The sequence below is a fragment of the Monodon monoceros genome, unplaced genomic scaffold (genome assembly GCF_005190385.1).
Source record: "Monodon monoceros isolate NGI ecotype Baffin Bay Population unplaced genomic scaffold, NGI_Narwhal_1 Super_Scaffold_19, whole genome shotgun sequence".
Classification (NCBI taxonomy): domain Eukaryota; kingdom Metazoa; phylum Chordata; class Mammalia; order Artiodactyla; family Monodontidae; genus Monodon; species Monodon monoceros.
This window is the reverse complement of record NW_021703775.1, coordinates 50,241,905-50,259,422: the sequence shown is the minus strand read 5'-3', so window position 1 is coordinate 50,259,422 and position 17,518 is coordinate 50,241,905. Positions and strand designations below refer to the sequence as shown.

Sequence of the window (17,518 nt, the reverse complement as noted above, 5' to 3'; positions counted from 1 at the left end):
ATAAAGGCAGTGGTAACTCTAGGATATCTAGCATATTTCTCCCCCTGCAGTTTGAATCTCCTCATCCTTCTGGAACATACAGAAGTTAGGGCTTTGGCTAAAGGCATTATTTTAAAGAAATGTCCCATCAGCCTGTTTCCTTACCCTTTTAGGTCATGTTCTTTGTTGCATCCATTTTAATTTCAGTTTCCATATGTTTGTTTTTGGCATATAGATCTTGTATCCTGTAACCCTGCTGGGTTTTCTTTTCCTTTTTTTTTTTTAATTTTTTTTTAAGATTCCTTAGGGTTTTCTATGTGGACAATCATGTCATCTGAAAATGGGGAGTTTTGTCTCTTCCTTTCCTATCAGTTTTGCTTTTTTTTCTTGCCTTACTGTGATGGCTCTTGCTTCTCTTTTGACCCTAACCTCTTGCTCTGGACACAAGTGATTAGAAATCATAGTTGTTAGACAGATTGACTTTTGCCTGGAACAGAAGTCAGGGTTGCCTGGGTTGGTGCTTTTCTTATGCAGAGATTTTTAATTACTGATTCAAAATCTTTTAGAGTTATGGGCTTTGCTTTTTCATTTGTTTTTGAGTCAGTTTTGAAATTTTATGTTTTTCTACAAATCTAGCCATCCGTTTTTAAAAAGCGTTTTAATTTATTGGCTTAAAGTTCTTCATCGTGGTTTCTTTTAAATGTTTGCTCCTTTTTTAATGTCTTACATTGTGTATCCCTGTAGTTTGTGACCCCAGGCTATTATGCTTTCTAAGGTTTTTTAGTCTCTTGCTCTGGTCTGTGTACTGGCTCAAAGCACTCATCTTCTCTCTAAAGCCCCTGCCCCCACTGCCCTTTTCTCATTTGCAGTTTCCAAACTGCTAAGCACTTCTGCATGTAGTATCAGTAAATGTTAAAATGAATATATATTTTTATCATCTTTTTAGATTACCTGTTTCTCAACTTTTGATAGGTGAGGTTTTATTTCATTTCTGTTAACAAACTAAAGGTTTTTTGATTGTCCTATTTTTTTTTTAAGGGCAGTTGCCTTTTTAAAAAATATTTATTTGGCTGTGTCGGGTCTTAGTTGTGGCACGTGGGATCTTCGTTGCGGCGTGTGGGCTTTACTCTAGCTGTGGTGTGGACTTTAGAGCACGCACACTTAGTTGCCCCATGGCATGTGGGAGCTTCCCGGACCAGGGCTCGAACCTGCGTCCCCTGCATTGGAAGGCGGATTCTTAACCACTGGACCACCAGGGAAGTCCCTTATTGTCTTATTTTTAAAAAATAAAATACATAACATAAAACTGGGGTATATTGCTTGGAATTTCTGGTCTGTAATTTTGGTCAGAGTGCTTCTCTTGGAATTAGTTTTCTTAAATGGTTAAAAGGTATCCTGTTTGTCTTTACCTCTCCCAGTACTCCTCCCAAATATCTTTCTAAAGCATAGACTAATTTCAAGATGTTTAAAATTTCTTTTTACTTAGGCCAGTTTGAGGATCTAGATTAAAAAACAAAGGAAGTTGTCCTGATTATGTTTTTTCTTTCTTTCTTTCTTTCTTTCTTTCTCCGATTCATTACAAGCTGTCAAATTATTTGAAGACCTTGGTTTCTTCAGGCCTATAATCTGGCATAGAAGAGAGTAGTATACTTTAGTTTGTAAAGGAATGATAACTGTATTCTAAGTGGTTTTAGGTAAACAACAGAAGGAAAGTGTTACTATTTAAAAAAAAATCATTTTAGTCCTTAGAGTCTTTGTATTTCTTGTGATACTAAACTACTAGAGTTACAAAATGGTTATCCTTCCTAGAGAAGGAAATGGTCCAGATTACAGCTGCTCACTTACCATTGGTAATTGAGTATACTTTGTAAATTATTAGCAGGATCACAGTGAGCTCATTGTTAAGCAGTCCCAAATCAGAGATTCTTTTCTGGGTTAAGGCTAACCAGTGTGGTAGCTTGATCCACTAGGTTTCTCAACTGAGAGTTGAGAGTTGCTTTGTTGGTCTTCGTTTCTTTCTAAGTTCACCTTTTGGTCGTAAGGGAGATTTGTGTGCCTGTGTGTTGTGGGGTAGGGGTGGGGTTGATGCCCTGTGCTCTAGGGAACGTTACAGGCATTGCCGAGACAGCACTAATCACATACTGTTATGATGCTTAGTAGAAAGTTTTGCTTTTTGCTGCTATCACCAACATGTAGCTTCTGCTGCCCTGTGGATTGGTGGTATAACAGAAGCTACCATTTTTGAGCCCCTGTTATAGACTCAGCTGTACGTACCTTTATGTCATGTTATCCTCTTAAAAACCCTTGTAAGAGAGGGGTAGTTGTTCCTGTTTTTAGATGGAAAGGCTGAGGCTTAGATTTCACACAGCTAGTGAGTGCCTGAATTTGCTTTTAGGGCTCTCTGAAGCGAAAGCACATGTTCTTTGTAAGTTCCACCACAGTCTGCCAGTAATGCTGGCCAGATAAGAAACATTTCAATGAATAGTATGTTTGTTAGTATATTACATAAGATACTTTCTCCATAGAAAAGGAAGCATAGCTTAGGATTTTATGCCTCCCTAGTGTGCAGTATCTATATGGTAAAATTTAAATTGTGGTGGTGTTAAAGACTAAAAAGGAATTTTGAAGCAAAAAAATGAATAAGGATTATGTTCCTGGGCCTTGCCCAGTACTACAGATTGGCTATGCTTAGTTCAGGTTGTAGATGAGCTATAGCTTCGACTGCTAAGGAACACTGAAATCCCTGTAATGTTTCCTAGGGAATAGTATAGAGGTTTAAATGATTAATAATAGAACTTGCAATCCCGCATGTGTTGTGCATAGGAAAATACTGACATTTGTGGCGTGTCCTAGAAGAAATGAAAGGGAGAATCAATCATTTATAAAAAGAAAGAGAAGCTAAAGCTTTATGCTAGATAGTACTGGTAACATTTTAAAAGTTCCTGTCTTTTGAGTGTCTCCTGGGAGCCAAAGGCTTTATAGATATGGTTTCTAATCCTCACATCCAACCCATGAGGTGGATATTGTTATCCTCATTTTATCAAGAGGGACACTGAGGTTCAGAAATATGAAGGACTACATCAAAGTTCACAGCATTCGTAAGTGGTGAAGTTGGAATTCAGCCTCCTCCCTACCACACCCCCTCAACTGACTGTCTGTCTCTTGCCTATGCCCTTTTCATTATGTTGCCCCTAAGCAAAGTTCAGGCAGAATCACTACAGGGTTTAAGAATCTGGGATTTTGATGGTTCAGAGCGCCCTCCTGTATGACACTGGAAATTAGAATTGTGTGAGTAAAACTGAAGAAACAGAGATGCAAATTTTAGATACTTTTTTTTTTAATCAGAAAAAGAAATAGCTCTTAAATTGTCTTTTTTTTGGGGGGGCAGTATTAATGCAGAGTCTATATAACACTGTTACTCTTAATTTGATTTTATGTCCTTTTTCTTTTTTCTTCTTTTTTAAGATGTACTACTGTATTTCCCTTAATATAAAGAAAGAAATATATCAACTTCTTAAACTTCTTTCATGCCTTGAAATTAGGCATGTGGTTTCAAACATGTTCTTTTTTTTGATAATTTTATTGTTTTTATTTATTTTATTTTTTAACATCTTTATTGGAGCAAACGTATTCTTAATTGACCATATAGTTGAAAGTAGTATTCTAGAAAAGAAGTGAAATTTAGTCATATAGATCCATTAGTTATAATAATATCAGAACATTTTCGAGTGGTATACAAGCCTACAGAAAGAGTTATGACTTTCATAGTAGATGATAGGCATAGAATATAGACACCAAAACATTCACAATAGGCCTGTGAATATACCTTTTGCTCTGGGTTCTTTTGGTCAGAGTAATGTTTCACACATTGCAATTAAAGTGGAGCAAGCCAGTAGTTTTCTTTTGAGTGTGCATGTGCTAGGTTTGTCAAATTGTAATATCAGTTCCATCCTTTAATGGAACATTTTGATAAACCACCAAATTGCCATACAGAAAAAATCCCCCAGAGATTAATATGCTATTTTCTAAATAGTCTAATTTTCAGTTTTGAATTCTTCTTTTACCTGAGAGCCTTTTATTTTCCTAGTGGGTATTTTTTGTTTAATATTTGGTTATTAATTCCCATTATGGTCAAAATGTGGCTGTATAATTTTTAAAATTTTATTGTGCAGTGTATCGTGTACAGGAAAGAATGTGTAAAATTGTAAGTGAAGTCTAAAGAATATTTAATAAGTAAAAATCATATAGCCTTTACCCAGCCAAACAAATAGGAAATTAACAGTGTTTTAGAAGGCTTCTGAGTACCTCTCACTAATTCTATATCCCTCCCCACAAAGGTAACCATTTACCTGCTTTTTATATTCTTACTAGATATGTATACATATCTCAACAACATATTTTGGACTTTGCCTGTTTAAAAGATAAATTGATTCATAGTGTATATATCTTAATTTCGTATCTTTCTCTAAGCATTATATCTTTGAGATTCATATGTATAGGTGCAAGTAACGGTAGTTTATCACCCCTGCTGTATAGTAATAGATTATTTGAATATACACTCAGACTGATGAGGTTTCACTGGGATGTCTCAATGACAGTCTCAACTGCAATGTTTCCTAAATTGAATTTATTAACTCTCTTCAACACTTCACTTGCCAAAACTGCTCTGTCGATTGTGTTTTCTGTCTCTGAAATAGCATCTCTTTCCACCCATTTGCCCAAGGCGGAAACTCGTTTTTGACACCTCCTCCTCATTCCCCATTTCAAGGCAATCTTTAATCCTGCAGGTTTATCTTCTAAACATTTCAAATCTATCTCTATCTCCACTATCACCACCCTAGTCGAGTTCTTACCTGGACCTCTGTAGTAGTCTTTGTGCAGTATCAACATCCTTTCTTATGCTCTTACCGTGGATTATAGGCCTGCCTACCTCTTCCACTTCATCTTGGCACTCTTCCCTTCACTTGCTAGTCTGTGTTAGCTTCAGCCATTGTTCATGCCATGCTTATTCCTGCTTCAGGACCTTTGCAAATGCTGCTGCCTCTACCTGTGGAACAGTGTCCCTAATTCATTCTTACTCATCCTTTAGGACAAAATTTTAAAATACCACCTCCTCAGAGAGAAGTCTTCGTTGCTCACCATCCCTTAATCTAGATCATGACTCCCTGTTATCATTAGGACTTTGTACTACTCCCACCTGGCACTACTATAAAATTAATTAAATGATTATTAAGGAAGACCTCTCCTTTGATTCAGTCAGAGACAGTAGTCTGCAGAGTCTAATAAAGCAAGAAATCATAAAAAGGGATGCATGCCTTAAAATTTTTACTCTAAGAACATGACTGCATGTTCATTTGTCAGTCTTGTTATTAAGGGACAAAGGCCTTTTCTTTGGGAGTAGGTCCATTAGCTGCCAGTTCCATATTGTTTATCTTTCAGAAACCACACCCATAATATATCCTCTCAGATTTCCAGTTTGGGTTTTTTAAGTAGAACAAGAATTTAGACTCTTCTGATACGTTCAGAGTTTAGAATCCTTATGTATTTTTGCAATATTTTTTCCAATTTTTAAAACTATTTTCTTGTCTGTACCTAATTCAGCAACATAAGTATCTCACTTCTACTGAGTATTTCAAAGTCATTCAACTCAGTCTTCCCTACTCCCCCGCATTCTGTTAAGTTAATTAACAAATCAGCTAATTACAATAATAAGTATAAATGGCATGAACAGGTCTGGAAGCGAAATAAAACTATAACTTAGGTGATGGGAAGAAATCTCCAAGTGTACTAGGTCGGTGGACTCCACGGTTTTTGAGTGCACATGTACATGGTCTACTGTATTGATATATTATCTATAGTGCAATACTGTAACTCTGAGGTTGAATTATGTGGCCATTTATTACCCACAAAACAGCAATTTTATATGGTTGAATATAATATTAAATAACAGTATAAAAGATAAACAGGCATCCAGTTGGATAATATAGATCATGTCACAGTAAAGTATGTAAATAATTTTAAAATAATTTTCTAAAAAACTCCAGTGGTTCTCAGATTCTTTTAAGGGAGTATAGCTATGATAGCCATGCATCCCTGGATTTCTGGGTCAGTCTTTAATATTTAACATTGTATTATTTTTTCTAAAAATTATTGAAATGTCCCCAAAATATCAATCAAAAATGGAATCTCCTGAACTGCGTCTTGTACCTGACTTTAGCACAGAAATACTTTAATCAGCCATGTGTCCCAGTTTTTGTACTGTAACTGAAGAGCTTTCTATTGGAAAGGTATTACCATGACTTAAGTAGCCTAGGTAGACTAAACAGTAGAGGAGGGATTTCAGTTGGGTCACATTCTTCCTCTTTACTCACTGTGGCATGCCATGTAGTCTTAAAACTTATTGAATTTAATTTATTTCTAATAAAGTGTGGGTCAAGTCCCATTGAAATGAACTGGGAACTATTTCAATTATTTTGTTTTGTGGAAATTTTGTAATAGATACTACTTGGTATTAAGAGGGCCATTGACTATGTATGGTCTTTACTTTTTTAATATATGTAAATTTTTGTAGTAATAGAATTTGACCTCTGATATTTCATAATTCTGATTTATAGCTTATCCTGTTAAGTATCATTTTTCAGCAAAAGCTATTTTACTTACTACATTATTATAAAACCAATTTTAAATTAGGATTGTCCTTCAAGGAAGGAATGACTTTTTAGAAATTTGCTTTGGATAGTTTTAAGCATAACTCTGCAGGTATAGAAATGTGAAAGGTGATGAACTTTCAATCTAGAATCAATACAATTGAAATTTAACACTTTTTTATAGCCCTGTGTAACTTTATATAAAACCATAAAGTAATAGAGTTTTAATTTAGTTCTCAAAGGGTTTCAGCCAAACACATTCCCAAAAATTTAACAAGAAAACAAATAAAAGAACCTCAGACTGACATTGTAAATATTAATAAGATAGTTGAAATGCCTTCCTGATTCTTACATGGACTCTTCTATGAATCACTGTGAGTGATTTTCTTCCCAGTATTACAGCTGCCCACATAGCATTCCCCATCTTAGGAAAAATCTACTTTCTGTCCCCAAAGGGGTGTGGAAGCATAATAGTCTTTCTTTAAATTAGGGTATTTTGTCACGATGCAATCTAGCAGCAGTCTCCACGTTAGGAATAGAGAAACCACTAAATTTCATGCTCTGTCTGTGAAACTGAACCAAAGGCTTAGTGTTAGAAACTGCCTACTGTCACCTGGCAAGTACAAATGTTTTCTGCATGTCCCACTTGTTTATACAGCTTACAAAGAACTGTATATGGAATAAGTGGTTTTAAGTTTGGTCGCTTTCTAAAACGGACAGTCATTTTTTTAGGTATAATTTGCTTATCAAAGAAATATCTTTAGGTAGCTACAGAATTTATCTTATAAACATGGAGAAGAGAGATTTCTGTACTTTTTGAATATTGCTCTTTTAGTTTCTGCAGTGGTGTGGTTTATAATCTTACATACACTAGACCAAGGTCAACAAACTTCTTCTGTAAAGAGCCAGAGAGAAAATACTTTAGGCTTTGTAGGCTACATGTGGTCTCTGTCGAATGTTCTTTGTGGGTTTTTTGCTTTTGTTTTTTTAATCCCTTTTAAAAACGTAAAAGCCATTCTTAGCTGAGTCTATACAGAAATAGGCCACAGGCCAGATTTGCTTCTCAGTCTATAGCCTGCTGACCCCTTCTCTAGATCAGTACTGTCCAATAGAAATATAATTTGAACCATATATGTAATTTAAAATTTTCTAGTGGCCACATTTAAAAAGTAAAAAGCAGATGAAATTAATTTTAATTCTATATTTTACCAGTTGTATGCAAACTATTGTTATTTCAATATGTGGCACTAGCCACATTTCAAGGACTCAGTAACCACGTATATCAGACAGCACAGCTCTAGACCAGAGCTATTTAAAGTATGGACCATGAACTGGTGCCGGCCTACAGTTTGTTACCAGTTTATGACAGGTTAAGTATAGAAATTGAAGCAAGAATTTAAAATATTTTATAGCAATTTAACCGTTACTTTATATCTGTTCAATCTGATAAGAAACTTGGCACTTGTATTTCATATATCCTTTTTTACATTTCTTTTTTTTTTTTTTTTTTTTTTGCGGTACGCGGGCCTCTCACTGTTGTGGCCTCTCCCGTTGCGGAGCACAGGCTCCAGACGCACAGGCTCAGCGGCCATGGCGCGCGGGCCCAGCTGCTCTGCGGCATGTGGGATCTTCCCGGACCGGGCCACGAACCCAAGTCCCCTGCATCGGCAGGCGGACTCTCAACCACTGCGCCACCAGGGAAGCCCCTACATTTCACTTTTTAAGCAATTTATTATTATATCTTACAAAAGAATCAGTCTGTGAAGTTAAAAAGAAACTGGCTCTTCACTACATATAATTTAAGAGGCACTGTTCTAGACAGTTCCTCCTAAGATTCTGCAGGCCTCTTGTATACATGGCAAAAATAAAAAAAGGAAACAGTGATAAGATTGTGGTAGGTAGTTTATTTAGTACTATTCACATGCCACCAGCCACTACAGAGCAGTGTCCTTTTACTTGTCTCTTTCACAGCTACCATTGGAGCCTCTGACCAGGCTACCCTAGGCCAGTGGCTTTTTTACACTGCCCTAGAATCACTCAGAGAGCTTATAAAGAATAGCAGTGTCCAGGCCCAACTCCAGGCCAGTTGAATCAGAATTTCTTGGGAGGGGGCCTGTGTACAGTTTAAAAAGCTGTATATTTTTCCAGTTACATCCAGGTGATTATATTTTACAGCCAGCATTATTGTATGGATTCCCTCATCCCAGAAAAATTTGCTTTTTCTCTGTTTGGAAGAAATCATTAATCTGGGTGGGGGATTTTCTGTGCAGGACCATTCACTCTCTTTAACAGCGAAAGGGGGACTTTCCAGTTAAATATGTCAGATTGAACTTTGGCATTTTATCTTTACGCCCTCCTAGAACCCCACTGAAATGAAAGGAATAAAAAAAAATAGAAGGCATAAATCACAAGTAGAAAGCAAATGAGAGGAGACAGAAGTAGGCCTGATTGGTCAACAAGTTTTTGATTGATAGAAGCAGGTTTGTAGAAATTAGTAGAACTGAGAAAGCTGATCTAAAAACCTGATGTTAAAAAGAAGCAACCCAGGGCTTCCCTGGTGGCGCAGTGGTTGAGAGTCCGCCTGCTGATGCAGGGGACACGGGTTCGTGTCCCGGTCTGGGAAGATCCTACATGCCGCGGAGCAGCTGGGCCCGTGAGCCATGGCCGCTGAGCCTGTGCTCCGCAACGGGAGGGGCCACGGCAGTGAGAGGCCCGCATACCGCAAAAAAAAAAAAAAAAGAAGCAACCCAGTTTATGTTGCTGGCTCAGAAATTCAAGGAACCAGTTACCTCAGAAGGTAAGGGTGGAGTATGGAGCTGAAAACAGGAACGGTGGGAAGTCTGTGTATCAGTCTCCCATGTGTCCTCCTTCACCCTGAGCAGCCTGGAAACGACTGTTCCTTTACCTTGGATAAAACAAGGGGTTAGAGCTGGGAGAAATTTAATCTAAGAAGTTATTCGTAACTGAAGGGATATCTTGTGAAACTAAGGACAACTTTTGAAAAACAGGGACTAAGCGGAAGTCTGAATGTTGAGGTTAAGACCTCACCATTCCCTTTTCCCTTTTCTCAGAGCGTGGCAGTCAGGTGTCTATGCCCCAGACAGGAGATTGGAGCATTTCTCTCTGGGATGAGCAGCCAGGAGACAAGGTTTACAGATGCTAACTTCTGAGGATTCCCTAATAAAAAACCAACTCATTGTCTCATCACCTTGTAATAAAGCCAGTTGACAAGCACCGCCCACTCACCCCCACCTCCCCAAGTGGACAGAGCTTCTGATCAGCATGTCGGTGGTGATGCACCATCAGACACTTGCGGAAAGCCTCTGAAGTAAATAAAAAACAGAGACCTAAAGATAGAAGGAGAGAAAAATATTTAAAATGTTAAAAAAACATTTTACACTTTGTATCCGTAGAGAAATGAGATATTATATCCAAGAAGCTAGAATAGGATGCTATTAAAAAGAACATTCAGGACTTCCCTGGGGGCGCAGTGGTTGAGAGTCCGCCTGCCGATGCAGGGGACACGAGTTTGAGCCCTGGTCCAGGAAGATCCCACATGCTGCGGAGCAGCTAAGCCCATGCGCCACAACTACTGAGCCTGTGCTCTAGAGCCCGTGAGCCACAACTGCTGAGCCTGCGCACCACAACTACTGAAGCCCGCACGCCTAGAGCCCGTGCTCCGCAACGAGAGAAGCCACCACAATGAGAAGCCTGCGCACCGCAACGAAGAGTAACGCCCGCTCGCCACAACTAGAGAAAGCCTGCACGCAGAAACAAAGACCCAACGCAGCCAAAAGTAAATAAATAAATAAATCTATTATTTTAAAAAACATTCAGAGAGCAAGAAAATGGTCTTGGAAATTAAAACTGTGATAGGAAGAATTGTAACTGCAAGAGAACTGTTAGAGAACTGTTAGAAAGTAATACCAAAGAAATCTACCAATAGAAAATGAAAAGAAATGCAATCTTGAAGATACATGATAATCAAAAGATGAATCTAAGTGGTCGAGTGTCTAATGAAAAGGATTTGTCAGGAGGGAGGGAGGGAAGGTGGGGGAATAAAAAGACACTGAAAGGGCCTGGCACAACGAGTGTAGAAAAGGTCCCACACTAAGGAGAAAAAGAAGAGGTACAATTTTTCACGAAATAAAAACAGGTCACATACAGAAGACTGGGAATTGGTGTGATATTAGACTTTTCAACAGCCATGTTGAAGCCACTAGCCAACAGTGGAATAATGCCCTCAAAATTTTGGGGGTAAGTTATTTCCATCACCCAATAGAATATTATCAACCAATAGCAATATGAACATGTTATCTAGAAACATGAGGAAAATAGCAGCAAGAAACAGCTAACAGAATTCAAAGTAATTTTCCTTGATTCCCTGGGAGTGGGAATCAAGAATGGAGAGGATGTTGCAGGCAATGCTCGTTTTTGTTATAAGCCTCGTAGTAGTATTTGACCTTTGGAACTACAAATGTATGAATTAGGTAAAAATAAAAAGCAACTCAAAGAAATGAGAAGGAAGCCAGGCTAGAAGGGACCCAGGGTATCAGAAGAGTAGATCTACAAATTTTGGAGTCAACAGGAATGTAGCAGGAATTAGTCCTAAAAATAACAGGGCTATGAGTGAAATCTTAATATAAAAAAACAGTAAGTGATAACAACAGGCATGTTAAGTTCGAATGGTGCAAGCCTCAGAAAAGGCTTACAAAAAAATTTTTTTGCAAGGAGGAAGAGACAGAATGTTCTGACAGAGTTTAATAAGATTTAACAGTTCCATCTAATAGGTTTTATTAGAATATATACCACTTAACAGTATGCTTTTAGTAAAGAAGAATCTGAAAGTACAATTTATGATTTTATAGACATAAATTCTCTATGTTGGCATTGTCACTAGTCCAAGAGCCCTTTCTGTAAGAAACTAAAGGGAAGATATGTAACTCATCTTAAGAAAGTTTATTCTTTATTTTTCTTGATCCTACTCAGCTTCTTGAAAAATGCAGGTATTTCTGACAAAGAGGATTAGTCAGTTATGGAAGGATCAGCTGTAATGACTCTCACCACTATAAGAAACAACTCAGATAGTTTTCCGATACTGATTTTAAACTGTGCAGAATAGTACCTAATGACATAGTAAACATGAACAAAAAATTCAGCGGAAAAAGTGCCATATTTACTAAATGGCAAAATAGAAAAAGAACACTTTTTAAAAACTTCTGGCTGTCATGTTGTGACAAAACTAGTTGAATTTTAAGTTTAGGCTTTTCCATTTCATCTAATGTTGACTTTTAGGTTACTGAATGAGACAGTGTGCCTATAAATGTTGTAGTCTTAAAATAACTCACTTATAAAGTGCCATAAACTGCTTTAGATTTTTTTTTTTTTTTTTTTTTTGCTGTACGCGGGCCTCTCACTGTTGTGGCCTCTCCCGCTGTGGAGCACAGGCTCCGGACGCGCAGGCTCCGCGGCATGTGGGATCTTCCCGGACCGGGGCACGAACCCGCATCCCCTGCATCGGCAGGTGGACTCCCAACCAATGCGCCACCAGGGAAGCCCTAGATTTTTTTTAAAGGAGTAAGAATAAAGATGCCAAATTGCATATTTTTTGTTTTTTATTTACTAAAGTATCATAACTTTTTTTCTATTACTGTTATTTTCAAGCTCTTCCAGGGCTAAGAATTGGGAAGCTTAAAGACGTCTTCCATTTAAACCTAAATTTTATTTTCTTTTCTCCTATTTTCCATTATACTCAAACTGCTTCTTCAAAATCATGGATAAAATTTGTTATGTCCTAGGGTGAGGAGGGCAGATATGGAATGTTTATAGGTGATTGACCTGTAAGGTTTAGACTGCCAGATGAGTAGAGCGGCGGTTAGTTGGTAAGTGAAATTGGTAAGATTACTACTTAAAGGTTTTTTAACTAATGCATTACAGAAATGTGGCCCTGATTGTCACTTTTGAGAAGTTGAATGCAGATACCTTTCAACAATACAGAACATACTTTCCCTTCGTAATACTTGAGGCAGTACCTAAATTATTCAAAGAAAGGAGACAGAAATCAGTGTCATAATGAAATTAGGTCGATGCATAGGAAAAAACCAACCAGAGTTTAAGGGTTTGTTTCCTTTCCCCCGAGTTCTGAGTAGTCTATCTGAAAGGACGTGCATAGTGAGGACTAGCTTGAATAATAGTGCCACAGAAGGGCCTGCTGGCCTTACAGCTGCCAGACACTGTAAGAGCCTCATCACCTTAGCAGGGCAATGTAAGCCGAATTTCTGACCAGAACCCCTGAAATTTCCAATGAGAAGAAGGAGGGTGGGTACTTACTGCCTTTTCTGTTTTCACACACTACTTTGATTAACTTATTTTCTCCTTTTCCTGTTTCTGTCTTTAGGTCTTATAATCAATGGATAAAGTGGGGAAAATGTGGAATAACTTCAAATACAGGTGTCAGAATCTCTTCAGTCATGAGGGAGGAAGCCGTAGTGAAAATGTGGATATGAACTCCAACAGATGTTTGTCTGTCAAAGACAAAAACATCAGTATAGGAGACTCAGCTCCTCAGCAACAAAGCAGTCCCTTAAGAGAAAATGTTGCCTTACAACTGGGGTTAAGCCCTTCAAAGAATTCTTCAAGGAGAAACCGAAACTGTGCCACTGAAATTCCTCAGATTGTTGAAATAAGCATTGAAAAGGATAATGACTCATGTGTCACCCCAGGAACAAGACTTGCAAGAAGAGATTCCTACTCTCGACATGCTCCTTGGGGTGGGAAGAAGAAACATTCCTGTTCTACAAAGACACAGAGTTCACTAGATACCGATAAAAAGTTTGGTAGAACTCGAAGTGGACTTCAAAGGAGAGAGAGGCGATATGGTGTAAGCTCTGTGCACGACATGGACAGCGTTTCCAGCAGAGCCGTAGGAAGTCGCTCTCTGAGACAGAGGTTGCAGGATACTGTGGGCTTGTGTTTTCCCATGAGAACTTACAACAAGCAGTCAAAGCCCCTCTTTTCTAATAAAAGAAAAATACACCTTTCTGAGTTAATGCTTGAGAAATGCCCTTTTCCTGCTGGCTCGGATTTGGCCCAAAAATGGCATTTGATTAAACAGCATACAGCCCCTGTGAGCCCACATTCAACATTTTTTGATACATTTGATCCATCCTTGGTTTCTACAGAAGATGAAGAAGATAGGCTTCGAGAGAGAAGGCGGCTTAGTATTGAAGAAGGGGTTGACCCCCCTCCCAACGCACAAATACATACGTTTGAAGCCACTGCACAGGTTAACCCGTTATATAAACTGGGACCAAAGTTAGCTCCTGGAATGACTGAAATAAATGGGGACAATTCTGCAATTCCACAAGCTAATTGTGACTCTGAAGAGGACACAACCACGCTGTGTTTGCAGTCACGGAGGCAGAAGCAACGTCAGGTATCTGGAGACAGCCATGCCCACGTTAGCAGACAGGGAGCTTGGAAAGTCCATACACAGATTGATTACATACACTGCCTCGTGCCGGATTTGCTTCAGATCACAGGTAATCCCTGTTACTGGGGAGTGATGGACCGTTACGAAGCAGAAGCCCTTCTGGAAGGGAAACCTGAAGGTACATTTTTGCTCAGGGACTCTGCACAGGAGGACTACCTCTTCTCTGTGAGCTTCCGTCGCTATAACAGATCCCTGCATGCCCGAATTGAACAGTGGAATCACAACTTTAGTTTTGATGCTCACGACCCGTGTGTGTTTCACTCCTCCACTGTAACAGGACTTTTGGAACATTACAAAGACCCCAGTTCTTGCATGTTTTTTGAACCGTTGCTTACGATATCACTAAATAGGACCTTCCCTTTTAGCCTGCAGTACATCTGCCGTGCAGTCATCTGCAGATGCACTACGTATGATGGAATTGATGGGCTCCCTTTACCGTCAATGTTACAGGATTTTTTAAAAGAGTATCATTATAAACAAAAAGTTAGAGTTCGCTGGCTAGAACGAGAACCAGTCAAGGCAAAGTAAACCCTCCTGTCCCCAAAGGGCATTAACTAGATCTGCTTGTATGTGCATCGGGCAGTACACCTCTAGCAAGCACACATATCAGTGTTAGGTTTTCTTCAGTACAGTATGTAAGCTTAGTGTTAGTATTTGTCAGGTGCAATCTGCTGTTACTTACTCAGATAAACGTGGTGCCTATTGAGACAACAGAGGATACAGCTACAGGTGTTCGGTAAGGCTACAAAAACATTCTGCCGACTTAGCTGACAGTTTGGTTTTTAATGGCTGTAGTTAACGGAGTGAAGCAACTCTGGGGCATTTGCTATGAAGAATTCTATTTCTTACTGAAGAACAAATTATTAATATTGGATGAGTATTTCAACAGTGTGACTAATGTTTGAAATTATTATTTTTTCTAAGAATTTTTCTATAACCTTCCAAAAGTAGTGATGTTTGTAGTTACTATAAATCAAGCTTTGGAAGTCCAAAAAATAAAGACTGCCTTCCTTTTAGAAAAAAATGCAGTTTTCTGGCCACAAGGGCATAGTGCAGTGCAGTTCACTTAAGTGTTGATAGTCTCCTTTTCTCTTCTGCAAAAGGTACTGTTAAGTAAACCAGTTTTCTAAGTAGTAGTTCTTAAAATTTCAGACTTATGAAAAGTTGGTAGTAGAACTTTATTTAAGGCCTTAAGTGTTCATTTTTTAATGAGTGCTTTAACACAGCACATTGGGAACAGCTGCTGCAGAGCAGGCCTGCGTGTGATTTTTTAAGGTGACGTGTGCAGTCAAATCGCTGACTCGTTAAAGTTGGATCTTTTTCTATGCCCGTGATGAGTTTGTGAACCATGAAGAAAATGAGACTGAAAGATACCCAAACAAGTCAGATAATACTACCGTGGTTGCTGACTGTTGAGATTATTGTTAAACTGTAATTCATAATTTAGATGGCAGTATTTATCTCTTTGTTGTAAACTCTTATAGCTGAATTGCTTAAGTACGAGTTATAGAATTTCAGTGCACTTAATTTTTAATGGAAAAATCTTAAACCTAAATTGCTGATTTAAAAGGTACTGTACAACCATTGTATCTGTAAATAACTTTACTTAGCACCTTTTTGTCACTTAGAATAGTATGCAATACTACTTGAGTGAGCTATTTTGGAAGTAATACCAAGTTCTAGTGTTTGCTTCTTAGTATTGGACTGAATTTACAGTTCCGTCCTGGACATTTTGCACTAAAGTAGTCGAATCCATTCTTCTGTCTTTTTGTTAACGTGCTCTGTACCACTGGTGAGTGCTCCTTAGTTTCCTTACCGGCTGCTACAGAAAGTTCTTTTACATCCCAATGGCTATCGCCAAGGCCACAAAAAAGAAAAGCTATATTTGTATGCAACACTAACCCTTTGACTGCTAATGTATGTTTCCGCTTGCTGTGCCTTGTTACGGCTGCTTTTTTGTGCTAATAAAGTACGTTTGGTGTTCTCCTTGTATATCTGCTGTTTTATACATTTGCAACAATTTCTCTTGTAAATGGAATGGTTTGGGGTTTTTAAATAAGCATTACCTGACAACCTACTATAGTTAATGCAGAATTACTGAACAGTCTAATATTGACTTATTCCGACTAAGCTAACTCTAAATTTAATTCTATACATCTTTCCAATCATAATCACATATACTGTGGAACAGTATCTATAGTTACTGCAAATTACTGTATAGTCTAGATTATAACAGAAAATGAACAGAGAAATACTGGCTAAACCTATTGATTTCTCTGCTTATAAGTGAAAGGTTGAAACTATCGATGACATGTTATAATAAATGAATATCTATAGCCTCCCACTGCATCAGAAACAAGTTAAATGAAGTCTTGTAAACTAATAATACATCAGCACCATTTATTGGTTTGGGGACCATTTTAATTAATAACAAATGCCCAAAATGTAGAACTTTAACCAAAGACTTGTCCATTTTAAAGCAAAATGGGGATTGAAGGGACTTACAATTCCTGTTGTTTCTAATAGAAGTCCCTGAAGAACATATACCAAAGTGTTTGAGAACTTCATCCAAACCTACTTTAAAGCATTATGTGCAATTAAGTTGTTATGACATAATTACAGTGCATAATTGTTGGGTCCGTTTTCTTGAGCTTATAATGTACCTGGAAAATAAACCTCTTGGGGAAGAAAAAGTTCATACTGATTATTGGAGAAAGACTATATATGCAAGCAAGATCTTATTTTAAAGAGGTAACTTGAAACTCCAAGAAAGCACTTGATGTTTTGTATGCTTGTAGCAAATTGATGTTTTAATTGTAGTTTTATAGAAAGTATTAATGCTTTTATGTATTTCAGAAATTTCATATGTTAAATGGAAATTGTTTTAAATGTGTAAATATTTGAGTTTATGTAAGCATGTATGTTACTGTGCTAAAAGTCACTTATGTTTCAGTGTGTAATATTAATATGCAACTTTTGGTTTAAAATTTTTTCTTAAACAATTAGTGGCTTACATTTTAAAAAAGAAAAATCACCAGCATGAAACTGCACCTAAGTCTATATTCACTGTGTCTTTTTCTGAATCCCGTTGTAGCCTGTCAACTAAATTTGTGTTTTCATGGTCTTTTTGAAGTGCGTTTTAATGAGAACTAGGAAATTCTTTAGAAGTTTAGACACTTCATAGTGAAGTAATTATAATTTAACCCGAGGAAAGATTGCTCTGATTCATATCCATTCTCATTCTTACGTTCACTTATTCATTCATTCACACTCCCTATATACATATGCATATATATATATATTTATGCTGTTATTAATTTCAACATTAATATTGCCATCTGATTCAAAATCATGTAAAGGCCTTATTCTATATATATATATACTATCCTTGTACCATTCA

At 37.7% G+C, this 17,518-nt stretch overlaps 1 protein-coding gene across 5 annotated transcripts in view; it reads left to right on the top strand.

The window, feature by feature from the left end:
• The window catches only part of SOCS5 (suppressor of cytokine signaling 5), a 58,217-nt gene extending 41,049 nt beyond the window's left edge, over window positions 1–17,168 (top strand). For 2 of the 5 annotated variants that reach the window (XM_029231579.1, XM_029231582.1), the window contains exon 2: window positions 13,024–16,110. In XM_029231579.1, the coding sequence (XP_029087412.1) occupies window positions 13,036–14,646 (1,611 nt within the window). In that variant the 5' untranslated portion in view covers window positions 13,024–13,035 and the 3' untranslated portion in view covers window positions 14,647–16,110. Of the gene's footprint in view, window positions 1–10,397; window positions 10,423–13,023 lie in introns of those variants that run through there. The other 3 variants (XM_029231581.1, XM_029231580.1, XM_029231578.1) reach the window with 3 other exon arrangements.
• The last annotated feature ends 350 nt before the right edge of the window (window positions 17,169–17,518 follow it).